General features: G+C 33.9%; 2 protein-coding genes and 1 long non-coding RNA gene across 4 annotated transcripts; 1 reads left to right on the top strand and 2 right to left on the bottom strand.

Annotated features, from left to right (window-relative positions):
• Window positions 1–3437: 3437 nt before the first annotated feature.
• On the bottom strand, window positions 3438–6405 carry LOC149516547 (uncharacterized). Of its 2 annotated transcripts, XR_016345836.1 has the most exons (7): window positions 6333–6405; window positions 6108–6238; window positions 5289–5362; window positions 5070–5149; window positions 4500–4754; window positions 4147–4182; window positions 3438–4020 (listed from the first exon to the last, which is right to left on the bottom strand). It is a non-coding gene; the product is annotated as an uncharacterized LOC149516547 (long non-coding RNA). The 2 variants fall into 2 exon arrangements; XR_016345835.1 differs by lacking the exon at window positions 6333–6405 and having other exon boundaries at window positions 6108–6311.
• Window positions 6406–6495: 90 nt separating this feature from the next.
• On the top strand, window positions 6496–9582 carry LOC111293033 (pentatricopeptide repeat-containing protein At3g29290-like). The gene is made up of 2 exons (XM_022885734.2): window positions 6496–8482; window positions 9143–9582. Exons 1-2 carry the CDS (start codon window positions 6824–6826, stop codon window positions 9341–9343), a joined length of 1860 nt encoding a protein of 619 aa, XP_022741469.2. The 5' UTR covers window positions 6496–6823; the 3' UTR covers window positions 9344–9582.
• Window positions 9583–9967: 385 nt separating this feature from the next.
• On the bottom strand, window positions 9968–16657 carry LOC111291830 (chaperone protein ClpB3, chloroplastic-like). Its single transcript, XM_022883897.2, has 10 exons — window positions 16309–16657; window positions 15607–15825; window positions 15035–15272; window positions 14166–14361; window positions 13689–13743; window positions 13377–13527; window positions 12811–13119; window positions 12241–12506; window positions 11110–12033; window positions 9968–10543 (listed from the first exon to the last, which is right to left on the bottom strand). Exons 1-10 carry the CDS (start codon window positions 16552–16554, stop codon window positions 10217–10219), a joined length of 2931 nt encoding a protein of 976 aa, XP_022739632.1. The 5' UTR covers window positions 16555–16657; the 3' UTR covers window positions 9968–10216.
• Window positions 16658–17032: the final 375 nt, after the last annotated feature.

Below are 17032 nucleotides of genomic sequence, written 5' to 3'. Positions count from 1 at the left end.
ATTAGAATCAACATTTTTCCAACCCAATAGATTCTGTAGTAGCTCTTCAATTTTGTAGTTTCAACATATTCATTTGTCAGGCTATTGGTAAACAAATATATTGAGTATTTAAAGGTCAAATGGTCTCAATCTTAAAGTCTTAACAGATTAGTTAATAGAAGACTAATGGTAAGACTTATTTGTCCTATTTATTTGAAATGTTTGGGGCAGGTTGTCTATTTCTTATACTAATTAACTTGTGTTGAATTTGACTCAAAACTTAAGGACTTAATGGAGTTTACCCTAAAAAAAATTAAATCAATTATTGTTTTAATCAAAGTAAACAATTTTATGGTAATTTGATGGGATCCATTCGCAAGTTCTTGTAGCTCTATCACTTCATGAATCATTTAATTCTACAAGTGAAAATTCTAATTAAAGTGTTCAACAAATCATATAGTGCTAATTGTTGATGAAAGGTGTGCAATTGATTTGCATTTAATTTGATATTAATTTTTGTTTATGAAAATATCAATTATAAAAATTTAGAAGAAAAAAAACACAGAAGAGAAATTAATTATAGATGTCAAACTAAACTATAAAAATAATATGTTAAAGAGTTATTTTAAAGAACTAAAAAAATTTAATTATGTTATCAATAATCAAATTAAATGATCAATTCATAAAATGCATAAATAATAAAATAATTAGCATACATATATAATTAACAAATCTATTAAAACAAAAACTTTAGAGGCAAAAAATTAAAAAAAAAAAACAAATATACTTCAATAACTTAATTATGATTATTTTTAATGAATTTATTTATCAACATAAATTACATGTACAATTGTTTTTACAACTAAAAAAAAGGTCAAGTGATTGTTTTATTCTTAAACACACTAAGTTTTGATCTCATTCTATTTGTATTTTTTTTTATATAAAAAATCATTCTAATTATAAAAAAAGAATCTAATAATAAAAAAAATTAAAATTAATAATGATATTTTAATCAATCATTTTTAATATTTTTAAATTAAAATTTTATGAAGACAATTTTAATCAATTACTTTTAATACTTTTTCAGCTTAATTATAAAAAAATCTAATAATAAAAAAATTCATTTAAATTAAATTTTATAAAAAATTTTACTAAAAATATTTTAGTCAATCACTTTTAACATTTTTTGAATGAAAATTTTAAATAATTTAATTTCACATAAATCTATTTTTAATTTTAGTGGATTTAAATTAAACTTAAATTAATTAATAAAAATTATATATTTAAAGATAAATTTGTTATTTTAAAAAATTTATAAGAGTATTTAGATCGATCATTTTTAACAATTTGGGAATTCATATTTTTATATACAGATAGATAGATATATATAGATAAATAATATATATTTGTATTTGAGACTGTCAAAAATTGAATCTTAGTCACTGATATTAAAAATTTATTATTTTATCAACAAATTTTGTAGCTGTTAGACATATATTTTTACACACTGCATATAAAGAAACTATTACTTGATAGATGGCTACAGTGGAATTTGGAACATTCCAAAAACTTGGAGATCCAACTACAAGAAGACAAGTAGTGTCATACAAGATTGCTTTGATATTTTTCGCTGCTATTTTCTTATTGTGATTTGACAGAGGTTATTGAAAAAATCTTGATCTGCATATAAAGAAGCTATTACTTGGTTAGAATGGCTATCTATGCGAGATAGGTGCTAATGAACTCCTAACTCAAATTAAATTATTTTAAGCCATATGGGAGGCAATTAGGCCATTTTAAATGATGAGTTAAGAATGATTAATTTTCAAATAATTGAAGTTAACTAGTTTTCTTTTCTTTTCTCCCTGAAAATTGAAGGTATTAGCCATTTTATCTGTTTAATTTTTTTTTGTTTTATAAAGTTTTTAGTCATTTTTTTTGTTTTACTTGTAAATTGTGTGTTTAAGCGTAATATTAAAAGTTACGAGATTAAAGAAGCTTTGAGAATTATGAGATTAAAGAAAGCTGTAAAATTAGATGAAGTTAAGAAATGCTTGGGTAAAATATGGATAAGATGATTGATAAATCTTTTTAATAAAATTTGACGTATTAAAAAAATGTCAAAAGAATGAAGGAAGAGCACTCATGTGCCTTTATACAAGAATAAAAGTGATATACATGATTGTTCAAATTATTAAGAAATAAAATTTATGAGTCATACTATAAAACTTTAAGAGAAAGTAATTGAATGTAGGTTGTGACGTGAGGTCACTATTTTTGAAAATCAATTTAGGTTTGTTCCAGGACACTCCACAATGGAGCTGATCCACCTTTGAGGCTTTTGTTAGAAGGTTTTCAAATGATTAAAAAAGATTTACATGTGACACTTATCGACTTAGAGAAAGCATGCGATAAAGTTCCTCTAAAGGTGTTTTGATGGGCTTTCATAAAAAAATGAGTCCTTTTAAAGTACATAAATATAGTTAAAAATATGTATGATGGGTTGGTAACGAATGTGAGGACGATTGGGGGTATGATAGATAGCTTTCCTATTACCTCAGGATTACATCAAGGCTCAACATTAAATCATTTCCTTTTTGCATTAGTTATAAATGAGCTTACTTGATATATCCAAGATAAGATGCCATGGTATATATTATTTGCCAAAGATAAAGTCTTAATTACGAAAACTTGTGATGCCCTTAATGCCAAATTAGAATTACAAAGAAATATATTATAGTCTCGAGGTTTTAAATTGAGTAAATTTAAAACTAAATATATGAAATGCAAGTTTAGTAATCACAAGAAAATACGTATTAGTGTTATTAAGTTGGATAGTGAGAAAGTACCAAAAAGTAGCTAGTTTCAATATTTGGAATCAATTATTCAAAGTGGTACTAAGATAGAAGCAAATGTCAAACATAAGATTCAAGCAAAATGTACGAGGTGACAAAATGCATTGGGCATGTTGTGTGATCGCAACATACCTTTAAAGTTAAAAGCGAAGTTGTATAAAACAACTGTAAGACTTGTATTACTATATGGAAATGAGTGTTAGGATGTTAATAAAAAACATGAGAAGAAAATGAACATAGCGTAGATGAGGATGGTTAGATGAATGTGTGGTAAGATTAAAAAAGACAAAATAAAAAATGAAGAGATTCGAAAAAAATTAAGAGTAGTCCGAATTGAAAAAAAGACGAGAGAAGGCCATTTGTAATAGTTTAGATATGTGAAACATAAGCCTAGTTATGCACCGATTAAGAGAATTAGATGAAAATATCTAGAAGTAGACCACAAAAGATGCAGATATAAGTAATAAAAAATAATATGATGATTAAAAAATTAAATGAAAATGTAGTTATTGATAGAAATAAGTCGTGCAAGAGAATGCAAACTATAACCTAATTTGATTCTCTTATTTGATTTTTTATATAGCTAACTCAAAATATGAGATATAAGGCATAATGCATCGTTCTTTTATTAAAAACTTAGAGGATCATATTTCATCTGTATCAAGACTCAAGAATGGGAAGGAAGATAGAAGAACTACCAGTCCATTATTGTGTAGTCGCAATCATTAAACCAAGAAAAAAAAAACACAGGACATGACTAGTCTAATCTTGTTCAACTCTTGCGTTTACCCATGCTCTCATTATTTCTATTCAAATACGTATCCAGCAAATGGAAGACTTGAGAGTGTCAAAAATCGTTTTACCACTAGCCCTATACCACTCTGTCATGCTCACGGCTTTTTGGATAGAATAGTAATGGGTTTTCATTATCCATGGACAAAACCATCAATATTCTATACTGTCATCATGCTATGGCATGGCAATCTGGTAGGATTTTGTGTCCATCTCTGTTCCACTCATACTCTGGGAGTTCCATCTCTCTTCCCTCAACATTTGAAAATCTGTCGGGTGCTTATAGTTACTTATTACATCTCCGGAGCGCTAAGTTTACAATTAGCTTACAGTTAGAAGCCTTGGTTCTTGTAATAGAATTCATACAGGAGTTGGATCCAGGAATGCCAGTGACCTAATGAATATTCACTCATTAATTCATCTCATAGACAGCAATGATATTAAAAAAAAAGAAGTATTCACCTCATCACAAAAACTATCGATTGGATTGTTTTCATATGGTGATATTCCGGTGAATTACCTGAGGAGAATATACATGTTAACCAGTTGATAAATCCTGCATAGGTTCGAAGCTCTAGTTAGAAGTTTTAACAGGGTATTTCAGGCAGACATGAGAATATATTAGAACAACAAGAAGACAGCAGATATCAAAACAAAGCTGTCCAGATATGAATACATGAATTATCAGTATCTAATACAACATGAATACATAAATTGAATCTAGAGAAAATGAAAACAAAAAGTTTACTAGCCGAGGTTACATTGAATTTTGACATTGCCATGCATCCAAGACATATTGCCATTTCGAAGGAGCCGAATTACATTTCTAAATATTTAGCAACTGAGATTGAGAAAAAAGGCTTGATTACATACCAACAGCATCCAACCCAGATAATTTAGGCATGAACTGCTTTATATGGTCTTCAGCTGCTTTGTCAGATTTAAGTGTCCCACATTCGAATGAGATCAGAATCTTTTTCTTCCCTTCCCTTTTTTCAACCATATCCACAACATCCTTCTCCCAAATGTCTCAAAATAAATTTCAGCAATAAATGCCATTTGTTATTAATGTGCTATGACTCATTGAAGGGAAAATTGACTTGAACAGAAAGATGTATCAGGATCTGCCTGTAATATAATAAAAAAGAATACTTAACGAAAATAGAAATCATCTAAAAGTTCAAATTTCAGTCTTTAGGGTTTTAAGGGGTGAAGCTTATTACTGGTGTCTTTCTTTAAGTTCTCAAATTCCACCATTTTTTTAAATATTAAGCGCATACAAGCTGATCTGAAAGCATATCTGAAGAATGATAATATAAAGCCTACAAGTTAAGAAACAAGCAATATGAAGGTTAAAGAATGCCACATGTATGACATTAAATATGAACAATTGACGGAGAACTGTGTTTTGAGGTTTAGCAAATCAATAGAAAGATGGCTTACACATGAGCATGATCAATGTTACGAAACCGAGCAGCATCATGCCTTCTACACTCCACTACAACAGTATGCTCTTTCTTACTCTGTCAGATACTACAACTAATTAGAGAAAAATGAAAAAAGAAAAACATTATATATATAAAAAAAAAGGATGGATGTTTTATGGAAGGCAATTATTGGTACTAACAAAGTGAAGGAAACTTAACGGCATACGACTCATACATTGTAGTCTACAATTGTGAGCTTGATCAAGCGGTAATCCTCACCCCTGTTGCACTCCAACTCGCAAGCCAACTCTATAACCATGAAAACGTAGAGAAAGAATCAAAACCAAAATGATTCTGGAAAAGTTTCTACAGTAGCTTGCACATTGATTAAGGAAGCCAAGGAACCCAATTTTCGGTTGAATTTACTGATACCCCAGTATTGTAAATCATTCACTACTTCTAGTACATTTTCCTAGGATTTTATATCTTCTAAGCTAAACAATGAAATACCCAAATATCATTTTTAACCTTCAGTAGCCAGCATACCGAATGGCACTAGAAAATAAAAATTACACTTTTGAATCTTGATAGATACTAGCATATACATGTCATTTCCTCCATTGTTTTGTCGCATTTGGGATTACAAGTCAATGATTTGTTGAAATATAAACCAATCTAGCAGCAGTTTAGAATTAAAACAACTTAAGTGCTAATAGACATTTTGTGTGACTAATGAACCAAAACTTAATCAGACCAAAGGAAATCTAAGTGCTAAACAAGCAATTTACAGGCAGACACTCAACTTCCCACAAATTTTGGCCAAAAAAAAAAAACCCACAAATTGATTATAGCCTGAGACCCTCTTATTTTTCCATGAGTGAAATCAACCCTACCATTTGTTTGCATGAATACATGGGAAAGAACTCATTTACACATGAAATTAATGAAGAAAATAAAACAACCAAAAAGAACCCAGTTACTAGCAAGTTAAAAGAAAAACAAAGGTAAAGAATTGAGGAAAAATGAAAAGTAAAAAAAAAAAAAAAAAAGGTACCATTCCCATGAAGGCCATAGCAGATAGATTGAGGAAGGTGAATAAAGTGGCCTGAGAGGGACCACCTGGCAATAATGCTGTTGATGCTACTCCTTCCTTCACTTCGCCAACTCTCATTACTTCATTACCTTCTTCAAATCATGCCAATCCAAATAAAAAAAAAATAAAGAAAAATCAATACTACTAATACAAGGGGGATTTGGCAAACGAAAAAAACAATTTTACCCATTTGTTTCAATTCTTCAGAGAGTGAAACCGTTCTCATCAGTATCCTCTACTGACTACCGGTAGAGTGATATAGAAGACAAAAACGGTGCGTTTCAAAAGCCTTTCAATACAGTGTCGTTTTTGCTACTATCTATCACTAGTATTTTGGACTCCCACAGGTAATTCTGCTTCATTTCAAACTCTTCTTCTTCGAAAAAAAAGGGTAAGTTTCTCTGTTTCTGCTTTACAAATTCTCAACTCGACCTGGGTCTTGTCTATTTGCTTATATCAGCCTCAAAGTTGAAATCTTTTTTGTGGGGTGTGACAAATAAATATACTTTCTTGGAAGAACTGTTAAGGGTCTATTGCTTAAATAGGTATGCTTAAAGTTTACCTCAAAATTGGTTCATTCATATTCTTAAAGGCTGGGGCTTTTGCTCAAAGAGGTTGAATTTTGAGAGAAATTTTTGTTATTTGATCTGTTTATAGATATTCTTTAGTGCTAAGTTATGGGGGAATTGTTGAGGAATTCAATTTCATTTGCCATAGTATCGTATGGGTTTGGATGGCGGTATCAATCATGTAACCAAAGTAAATGTAGAAACAGTGTCTGTTGTAGGTGTTTTTATAGTGGTTTGGCTATGAAGAATTATAAAAGGCGTGTGGTACGATGTAGGCTAAACATGGTTTCGGTGCCGGTTCATCAATGTGTTTGGTTTGGTCGTTTACAAATGAAAATGTTAAGAATGAATTTGCAATTTGAGTCAACTAGGATAGATAATAAAGTTAATGTACCGAAGATGGATGCTAGCATTGAATCTGAGATGGTTAGTGAAGATGATGAAAATAGTTTGATTCAAAAAGGCAAAGAAGAATTTGGGTTGGATTCTTTGGGTCAAAATTTGCCTCCTTGGGGAAAGTTGGTGGTTGATCAAAGTTTGGATTTTGAGCCCAGAAGTGTTGCTCAGCCTTCGACAAGTTCAAACGGGAAGGAAACTGTACATGATAATAAGGTACACTTTTTGGAGGAAAGGAATGAAGAAGAATTATCAAGAAGAATATTGATGCTTAGTAGGTCCAACAAGGTTAGAAGTGCATTGGAGTTGTGTAGGTCAATGCAGTTGTCAGGTCTTCAACCCAATGCGCATGCATGTAATTCTCTTCTCTCTTGCCTGCTAAGAAATGGGCTGCTTGATGATACCTTGAGAACATTTGAATTTATGAGGAGAAATGAAATTTTTACAGGGCATACTTATAGCATAATACTGAAAGCAATTGCAGATGGTCAGGGTTGTGATGCAGCCCTTGATTTTTTTGTGGAATTGGAAGGTGATTCTGAACAGAAAAAGGTTTTTGATGTGATTGTTTATAATACAGCAATATCTATTTGTGGAAGATTGAACAATTGGGTTGAAACTGAGAGGATATGGAGAAGAATCCAGGAAAATGGCTATATTGGAACACAAGTCACTTATTCCATGCTAGTTAGCATTTTTGTTCGTTGTTATCAGAGTGAATTAGCGCTTGATGCATATAATGAGATGATTCAAAATGGATTAGAACCCTGGGAAGACACAATGCATGCCGTAATTAGTGCATGCACAAAGGAAGGAAAATGGGATTTGGCATTATCTATCTTCCAGAAAATGTTGAATGATGGATTGAAGCCAAATCCAGTAGCATGCAATGCGTTAATTAATTCACTTGGAAAAGGTGGTGAGGTCAAATTAGCTTTTAAAATCTATGATGTTATGAACTCCTTGGGTCATACGCCAGATGCTTTCACATGGAATTCACTGCTTGGTGCTTTGTATAGGGCAAATCAACATGCTGATGCTCTTCACCTTTTTGAGAGAATAAGAGAACAGAGCTCACTAGTAAACCTTCATATGTACAACACTGCTTTAATGTCATGCCAGAAGCTTGGTTCCTGGGGTAGGGCTTTGCAGCTTTTATGGCAAATGGAAGCTTCAGGACTGTTGGTTTCAACTGCATCTTATAATCTTGTCATTGGTGCTTGTGAGACTGCCAGGAAACCAAAAGTTGCATTGCAAGTTTATGACCACATGATTCATCAAAAGTTTATTCCAGATACATTTACTTATTTGTCTCTAATAAGAAGTTGCATCTGGGGATCTCTTTGGGATGAAGTGGAGGAAATCTTAGATGTAAGTTTACATTTTCAAGCATGTTACACTAATATGCTCTAAAAGAATGTTTCATTGTTTAACTGAATTTAGCTTATCTTCATTGAGTTACTCTTTAAGGAAATTTTAACTAAATTTAGAGTTCTGAAGTCTTTTAGAAGGATGCTACCGAATGTGAAGTCATATTCAGGATCTTTTCTTAGGAAAATTTTTGAGTAGAAAGTATTTTTTGTGGTAAAATGCTTAGACTATCTAGAGTATAAACTGATATTAAAATCCTTTTCCCCTGATAGAATATAAGGTGGCATCACTGTCCAACAGCACAAAGTGTGCAAAGACTTGGTTTATTGTGGTTATTGTGTAAGTAGTCAAATATAAGGTCTCAATGATTGGAATCGAGTACAAATTCCACTTCTTATTTTGGTTTATAGGCACCATATGCATGAAGAATGAAATAAAAGAAGCTATGAAATTGGATAGTCAAGGTCAAATAGGTTCTATTCTGAGAAGGTTTAAATTATCACAATTTACTTGTCCCTAGTATCATGTTTGAAATTTATCTGGAAGATTATGATTAATCTTCTTTTCTTCTTGAGTATAGTGCTGGTGGCACTTTGACTTTTTCCCTTGAATTTCTAAAGATTGACATTTAACAATTCTTTTGTCTTTTGTCATTTACAGAGAGTCCCACCAAATGTATCTCTTCTTAACGCTGCTATTCATGGAATGTGTTTAAGACGCAAGGTCAAATCAGCTAAGAAGCTGTACTTGAGAATGCAAGAGAGTGGTCTCATACCTGATGGCAAAACAAGGGCATTGATGCTTCAGACCTTAGGAAAAGGCCGATTTAAAGTGAAGAGATTGTCCTACCGTCGTAGATGATTAACTGCTATTGTGACTTTCTTAAAAAGCCAAAGAGAAGAGGATCTGACCATTAGAGTTGTGTTCAGATGTCTACTTGTGTAAGCTGTGCATATAGCAGAAAGTGAAGGTTTGATTCACATTTTCATAAATTAACAGCCACATATTTGTCTTTACAAATGGTGTTTGTAATATATAAAAAAATCTTAGTATCATTCTCATTAATTATCTCAATGAAAATGAGCTGTTTAGTTGCTAAATACAGCAGTCTTTTGAGAACATGCAAACCAGAGACAATCCTCTTATGCGTGCCTCACCTTACGCGGGCGAGGGTACATAAATTTAAATCCATTGCATTTATTATATATGGCCTTTAAAGAATGCCCGAAACATCTTGGTTTCTGTTTTTGGAATTACGGTCCGAGGGTCATGGACCATAATATGGTGCAGGAAGTAGGTTTTGGGCTGGATGTTAATGGCTTGTTCATTTCACTCAGACCTTAAATAATACCGACTCACATCAGTTTGACTTATCAACGTTTAATTTCAACTCCTGAATTACACTATGCTATGTTAAAAGTAAATTTGACAAACAGTATAGATGTATCTATCTATTTCATGTTTAATACACGAAAAACATAAAAATTACCGTAAAAAATTATCATAATATTCCACTGGCACTATTTTCTCTGAGATAGTATTTGCCATCTTGGAACAAAGACATTCGAGCCAGAATGGATTTAGGCAGCAAAGGGAAGATCGTGAGCCTTGATTTCTTTTACGGATACAATACAATATAGGATATAGAATATGAGATTTAAGAGGGAGCTGAAGCATTCCCTGCGCAAAATTGTGTAAAACATATAGCATTTAGGTAAAACTTAAATACAACTCTCAGACAGCCTGTGATAAAGCTTCTTGACCATCTGTTGCTTGACTATCTGAATCCTTGTCAATTCTCCTGAAGACTAGCTTTTGCTGGGGCAGCTGCCCATTTGCAGCTATTAGCTCTGTGTCTAATAAGACGGTATCCTCATCCTTCAACTCCCCTCTCAAGATGCCCTTGGCAAGTTCATTTTCCACATTCTGCTGAATCACTCTTTTGACAGGTCTAGCACCATAGTTCGGATCATAACCAAGACTACCAAGAAGCTGAACAGCAGCGTCTTTAACCTGAAGTTTTATTTTCCTATCTGCAATCCTCTTTTGCACACGTTCCAGCTGTAAAACAAACAAAGACAAAAGGTAAGGGAGTGACAAACTACCATATAAGGCAGATATCACAGAGAAACCAAACAAGCTTGACAAAGTGATGAGGACAAGTATTTCTTTATTGCAACAAAAATATAGATCTATGATTGAATCCTACCTGAAGACGGTAAATTGATCATTTAAAAGAAAATAATCAATAAATTGATCATTCAAAAGAAAATAATCAATAAACAGCACATTTGGTCACTTGCTGAATCAAAATCTAGTCTAGAGAAGAAATCCAGACCAAGCAATATCAGATTCAAGGATGACCAACCAAACTACTGTCCCTTTCTTACAAAGACCATTTAAGAATCAACAGCAGCAGCATAATATAATATTATCACTATTAATGTTATAGTATATTTTTAAAATTTTTATAATTAAAAAATGTAATTGTTATCTTTATGATATCCTATAATGGATATGTCGTGGTTTAGAATTCAGAGTCTCTATTTCCATTATAATAAAATCCACATTATGTAAATGCACATGTAAGCAATTAAGCCACAAAAAGGTCACGAAGATGAAATTACCTGTAATCTCACAATACTGCTTATTTGTTCTCGGTCCAAAGGCTGGAACACTATATACTCATCAACACGATTCATGAACTCAGGTCGAAAAACTGCTCTTGCAGCCTCCATCACCCTCTGCTTAATAGTTTCATAAGCTATATCTTTTGGTGCATCTTCATCAGAGTTAAGAATATACTGTGAACCCACATTTGAAGTCATAATGATGACAGTGTTGGTAAAGCTCACAGTACGACCCTGTGAATCAGTGACTCTCCCATCATCCAAAATTTGAAGGAAAACATTAAATACATCAGAATGAGCTTTCTCTATCTCATCAAAAAGAATTACAGCATAGGGCCTCCGTCGAACTGTCTCTGTCAGCTGTCCTCCTTCTTCATACCCTACATAACCAGGTGGAGCACCTATGAGTCTTGAAACTGCATGCTTTTCCATATACTCGCTCATATCAATGCGAACAAGTGCTTCTTCTGTATTAAACAAGTAGGATGCAAGGGCCTTAGCAAGTTCTGTTTTCCCAACACCAGTGGGACCCATAAACATGAAACTGGCAATTGGACGACGGGGATCTGACAGACCAGCTCGAGATCGCTGAATGGCCTCAGCTACAGATCTAACTGCAGGATCTTGACCCACGACACGTTTATGCAACTCTTCCTCCAAATGTAATAGTTTCTCCCTCTCTGATTGTTGAAGCTTGGAAACTGGTATGCCAGTCCATTTACTAACTACTTCAGCAATATCATTTCCTGTAACTTCTTCTCTCAGCATGGATTTTCCAGATTTCATATACTCATCCAATTCTTTTTCTGCATCAGCAAGTTGATGCTGCAAAGAGTTCAAACTCCCATACTTCAGCTCAGCAGCACGATTGAGATCATACTCCCGCTCAGCCTGCTGGATCTCTACATTTACCCTGTCAATCTGTATAGAACAGTTAGGAACTACCTCTTTTTGTCTTCAATTGATATAAAATAAAGGTTACCACCATTATCAGCTTCTAAATTGATGCTAGTAGGAAAAATCTGAGAATGTTTAAAGAAGCAGTCTTCACTCTTGTGGATAATAAATAACAAAATATATGGTTGCAGAAAACAAAGCTTTAGAAATTTCTAGAGGACACTTGCGTACCTCTTCCTTGATTGATTGGATGCGTGTCATGACAGTCTTCTCATGCTCCCATTGCTCGGTCAACTCAGCCTGTTTCTCCTTTAAGAGTGACAACTCAGCCTCAAGGCGGCTCAGTCTATCTCTTGAAGCTTTGTCATTATCATTTGTGAGAGACAGCCTCTCCATCTCGAGCTTCAGTACTGAACGATTAATCTCATCAAGGGCAGTGGGTTTTGAAGTGATTTCCATTTTCAATTTAGCAGCTGCTTCATCAACTAAATCAATAGCTGCAATTTGAAACCATATATTAGGACTAAAAATTATTTCCAGAAACTAAAATGGTAGTGTCAGAAAACATATAAAATGTTCAAGAAACTCAAGCAGCTCATTGTCTTAATTCTTAAACCTAACAACCATTCCCATAACTGGGAAAATAGAAAACATAAAGACAGTTCAATTAGTTAGTAGTAAATCACAAATTATTCCAGCTCTCACCACAATAACCCATTAATCAATAGCATTTTATAATCTCATGTTGCAACTTGCATGGGCATCTCCAATTCCCAGTTGTTATGTTTGTGCATATATTACCTTTGTCAGGTAAAAATCGACCACTGATATAACGGTCAGACAAGATTGCAGCTTCCACTAGTGCACTGTCAGAAATACGGACTCCATGATGCAGCTCATATCTCTCACGAAGTCCCCGGAGTATAGAAATTGTATCTTCTACTGATGGCTGATCAACATAAACCTGCTGGAAACGACGCTCCAGGGCTGGATCTTTCTCAATGTATTTACGATATTCGTCCAGTGTTGTTGCCCCAATACAATGCAGTTCTCCCCGACCAAGCATAGGCTTTAGAAGATTGCCTGCGTCCATTGCACCATTTGTGGCACCTGACATAGAGATAATTTCCACAGATTAGGAATCAAGTATTATCAGTCTATCAGCCTTAGAATTTTATCAGGAGAGATACACATAATTTCCATGAAAAACAATTATCTCCAATCTAGTAGAAGGGGTAAACTTTCACAAACTGATATAACCCATAAACACCAACACAAACAGACAAAAAGGCTCTCACAATTCAGCCAACTTTACAGATATTGTGTAATCAGCCTATGAAAATACAAAACTCAAACAAAAACATTACCTGCCCCCACAACTGTATGAATCTCATCAATGAATAGGATAATTTGGCCCTCTGATTCTGTTACTTCCTTAAGTACAGCCTTCAGTCTGTCCTCAAATTCTCCCCGATATTTGGCCCCAGCTATGAGTGCACCCATGTCAAGGGATATAAGCTGTACAAAAGAACTGGATTTGATCAGTATCCACCATTTCATCAACAGCCCGGATAAACTAGCAACATTGTAATTTAGCACACCCACCCACCCCCCAAAATAACGACATTTGATTTTTCCTGAAAAAAGGATGCTAGTTAACTTCAAGGCATAGCACACACCTTTCGGTTCATCAAAGCTTGAGGGACATCCCCTTGCACAATTCTCTGGGCAAGCCTGTTAAAAGACACAGTGAGATCATGTAGATAATGTAGTAACTAAGCTAACACTAATTGCAAGGTTGCTAATTAAAGCAAACTGACTTCATCATGGCAACCTAAGACCAGGTACACATATAACAACCGGCCTGCATCAGAAGTGCTGTACCTAGTTATGCATTGTAAGTGGGTTATAACAGCATGCTACTCACCACATTTGAGGCAACATACTGAACTGAGGCTTAAGTTAATAATGAGGACACCAAAAGTTCACCATATTGAAAGTCAGCAACATATTGTGGAATTATTGACATGATAAGGCAGAATTTGAAAAATATAATAACTAAACAAATATAAAGGAGAATTTCTGAACATTCATTTTCTTGTTTGCTCGCAGGGATATGTATATGACATGCATGAAGCAAAAACCTAAGTACTTACCCTTCAGAGATTGCAGTTTTCCCAACACCTGGTTCACCAATCAGCACAGGATTGTTCTTTGTCCTCCTAGAGAGGATCTGGATGCACCTCCGTATTTCATCATCTCTTCCAATCACTGGATCAAGTTTTCCTTCTCTCGCCATCGCAGTCAAGTCTTTTCCATACTTTTCTAATGCTTCATACTTTCCTTCAGGATCTACATTCAAACGCACGGTGTTAGGAACACAGTGAAGTGAACAGAAAATATACCATTAAAACCCAAGAAAAATAGAGCAATCAAATACACTGAAGCCACAAGAAGCAAGGTTATGACAAGGAGCACTGAATTAATCCCATAATTCACAAAATAAGATGTCTTAAAAATAGCAGAACTAAAAGAACAAAAACAATTTAGCCAACAAAAAGCCAACCAAGCACACATGAAAGCATTCCAAAATTTGGCCCATCTGCTTGTAAATCAAACACCTGGTTCAACTTTGCATCCAGAAATCTTAAGGAATCTCCGACCATCTTGTTCCTTCAATCCCCAGCCCTGTCTCCACTCATCCCACCAACCGAACCCCCCCCCCCCCCCAAAAGAAAAAAAAAAGGGAAAAAAGGTTGAACAACAAAGCTAAGTAGCCAGAAGCTACTTCCATAAAAAAAAAAAAAGTAAAATAAAATAAATAAATAAAAAAAAGGTTCCAATACACAGGATCAACAAAAAGATAATACAAGTCATCCATGAAGGGAAGAAGAATCTAATTCACTCTCCACAACTCACATACAACTTGCTATATTTTGAACCTGCCTATTTCATTTAACCAAGCAAATTCCTGAAACACTTTAGGTTTGGTTAACAGAAGGTAAAGAAAGGAAATTTCTGTTACCTTGGTCAATAACTGACTGACGTCCCCTAATGGATTCTATTGCAGATTTCAAGGATTGTTGGGATATCTGGAAATCCCTGAACAACTGCTTCCCAAAACGTTGATCTTGTGTAAATCCAAGAACCAAATGCTCAACAGAAACAAATGAATCCCCATACTCCTTCTTGTACTCTCTAGCCCGCTGGATCAGAGCTTCCAGATCACGTCCTAGCATTGAACCAGCAGATTCACCCAAAACCTAGTATGTTTAGACAGCAGAGAAGAGATATATGATCAGGATACAGCACTACATTATCCACAGATGAAACATAGCTAACTAACATGGTCAAGCATTAACTAAAAGAATCAAAATTTGTAATTAAACATAGTTTTAAGAATGTAAAAGTTTCCACCAATTCAGAACTTCAGAAAAAACAATAATCTGTGATGAGCCTCAAAGGCGTATGGTGCACAAAGTTCAATTGACTAAAATCAAATGTACCAAAAATAAAAGAATTAAAAAACCTAAAATCAATGGTTAAGGTGTTGTATAGAACATCAATGTGAATAGATTAGAATGTGGTAAGAGTTACCTTTGGCTGGCGTTGGATGAACTTATCAGTCACTTCAAGAAGGCGAGTATTGTCAACACCAACTTTAGAAAATATCCGACGAGCAAGACCATTCTTCTGCTCCAAGAGAGCCTTCATCAAGTGTTCAGTCTCCACTATCTGATGCTTGTTCTCCTTAGCCACATCTGGAGAAGAAACAATGGCTTGCCAGGCCATTTCTGTAAACTCTTGTTGAGTAATCTGTCAAAACATCCCAACCCCAACTCAAGAAATAAAATTCAAAAATAAAATTACATAGAAAAACCAAACTGCTTCACATTATTATACACAAGATCACGTTTTTCAATACAGTATAAAGTATAAAAACATTTAATAAGACCATTGCAGACACAAGGCAGCAAAAAAGTAAATTTTAAATTCACAAATTAGCAATAGTGTCTTAAACCAAAACTAAACAGAACTTTAAAAAAACAAAGAAACATAGTACAACATTAGCATTGGACCAATGAAAATCACTAAAGAAACAACTCGAAATCAATACAAATTCAATCTCCTAAACACCAAAAAAACTAAACCCATTAAATTAATTCAAAAGCTTTCTTTTTTTACTATTCAGGATTGGCTATCAGTTGATAAAATTACTATCAACAGAAATATCGAAAAGCATAAAACAAACTATCAACTGTTCAGATTTTCATAAATACTATTGCCTAACAAGCTTACCCTTCCCGTTGAAGCTTCACAACGAACAATGAAAGACCTAGAAGAAGTCCTTGAAAATCGCTCAAAAACCCCATTTTTCTTTAACTGAAGCGGTTTAAAGGATTTTAAGGAGTTGGGTTTTGAAGTAAAGCTGAAAGAAAGGCGCGGGTAAGCTAAAAAGAGATTGTTTTTGTTATTGGAAACGGAATGTGTGGCACATAAACCGACCCCATTAAACGATGCCATCGAAGAAGAAGAAGCAGCCATTGTTGGTCTAAGTTCAGAAAGAGAAGTGATTAAAATGAATAATCAAAAGACGAAGGCTTTGCGTGGGAATGAGGGAAAATGAAGAAAAAAAAAGGGCCTCTCCTTTCTTCTGTTGTTGTCTCACAGCTTTTCTCGTAGTTTCTCGTTTTCGTTTCTTCTTTAGCGTTTTATGTAGTTTAAGGATGTCGTTTTAGTTATTTTTTGGGGTGGGGTAAGAAAAGAAGTTCGTCGCGTATTTGTTTTGTACAGAGGTTTCAGTGAGCAGAGAGTTCGAGAAATGTCACGAAAGTAGCGGTAATCCTTTGTGTTCATACGCGTGGCCAATCTTGGCGCCTTTGCGGATATGATGAAAAAGAAATAATATTTCTTTTTTTCCTTTTTTTGGAAGTTTATTCGGGTTTCACCTTCATTTTTAATTATTTACAATTATGATTAAAGAATATAATAATTTTATATTTTGTCTTCTCATGAAGTATTC

This window comes from Durio zibethinus, chromosome 10 (genome assembly GCF_047325235.1).
Source record: "Durio zibethinus cultivar Kanyao isolate XHJ-2024 chromosome 10, ASM4732523v1, whole genome shotgun sequence".
NCBI lineage: Eukaryota > Viridiplantae > Streptophyta > Magnoliopsida > Malvales > Malvaceae > Durio > Durio zibethinus.
This window is presented reverse-complemented; position numbering and strand designations above follow the sequence as displayed.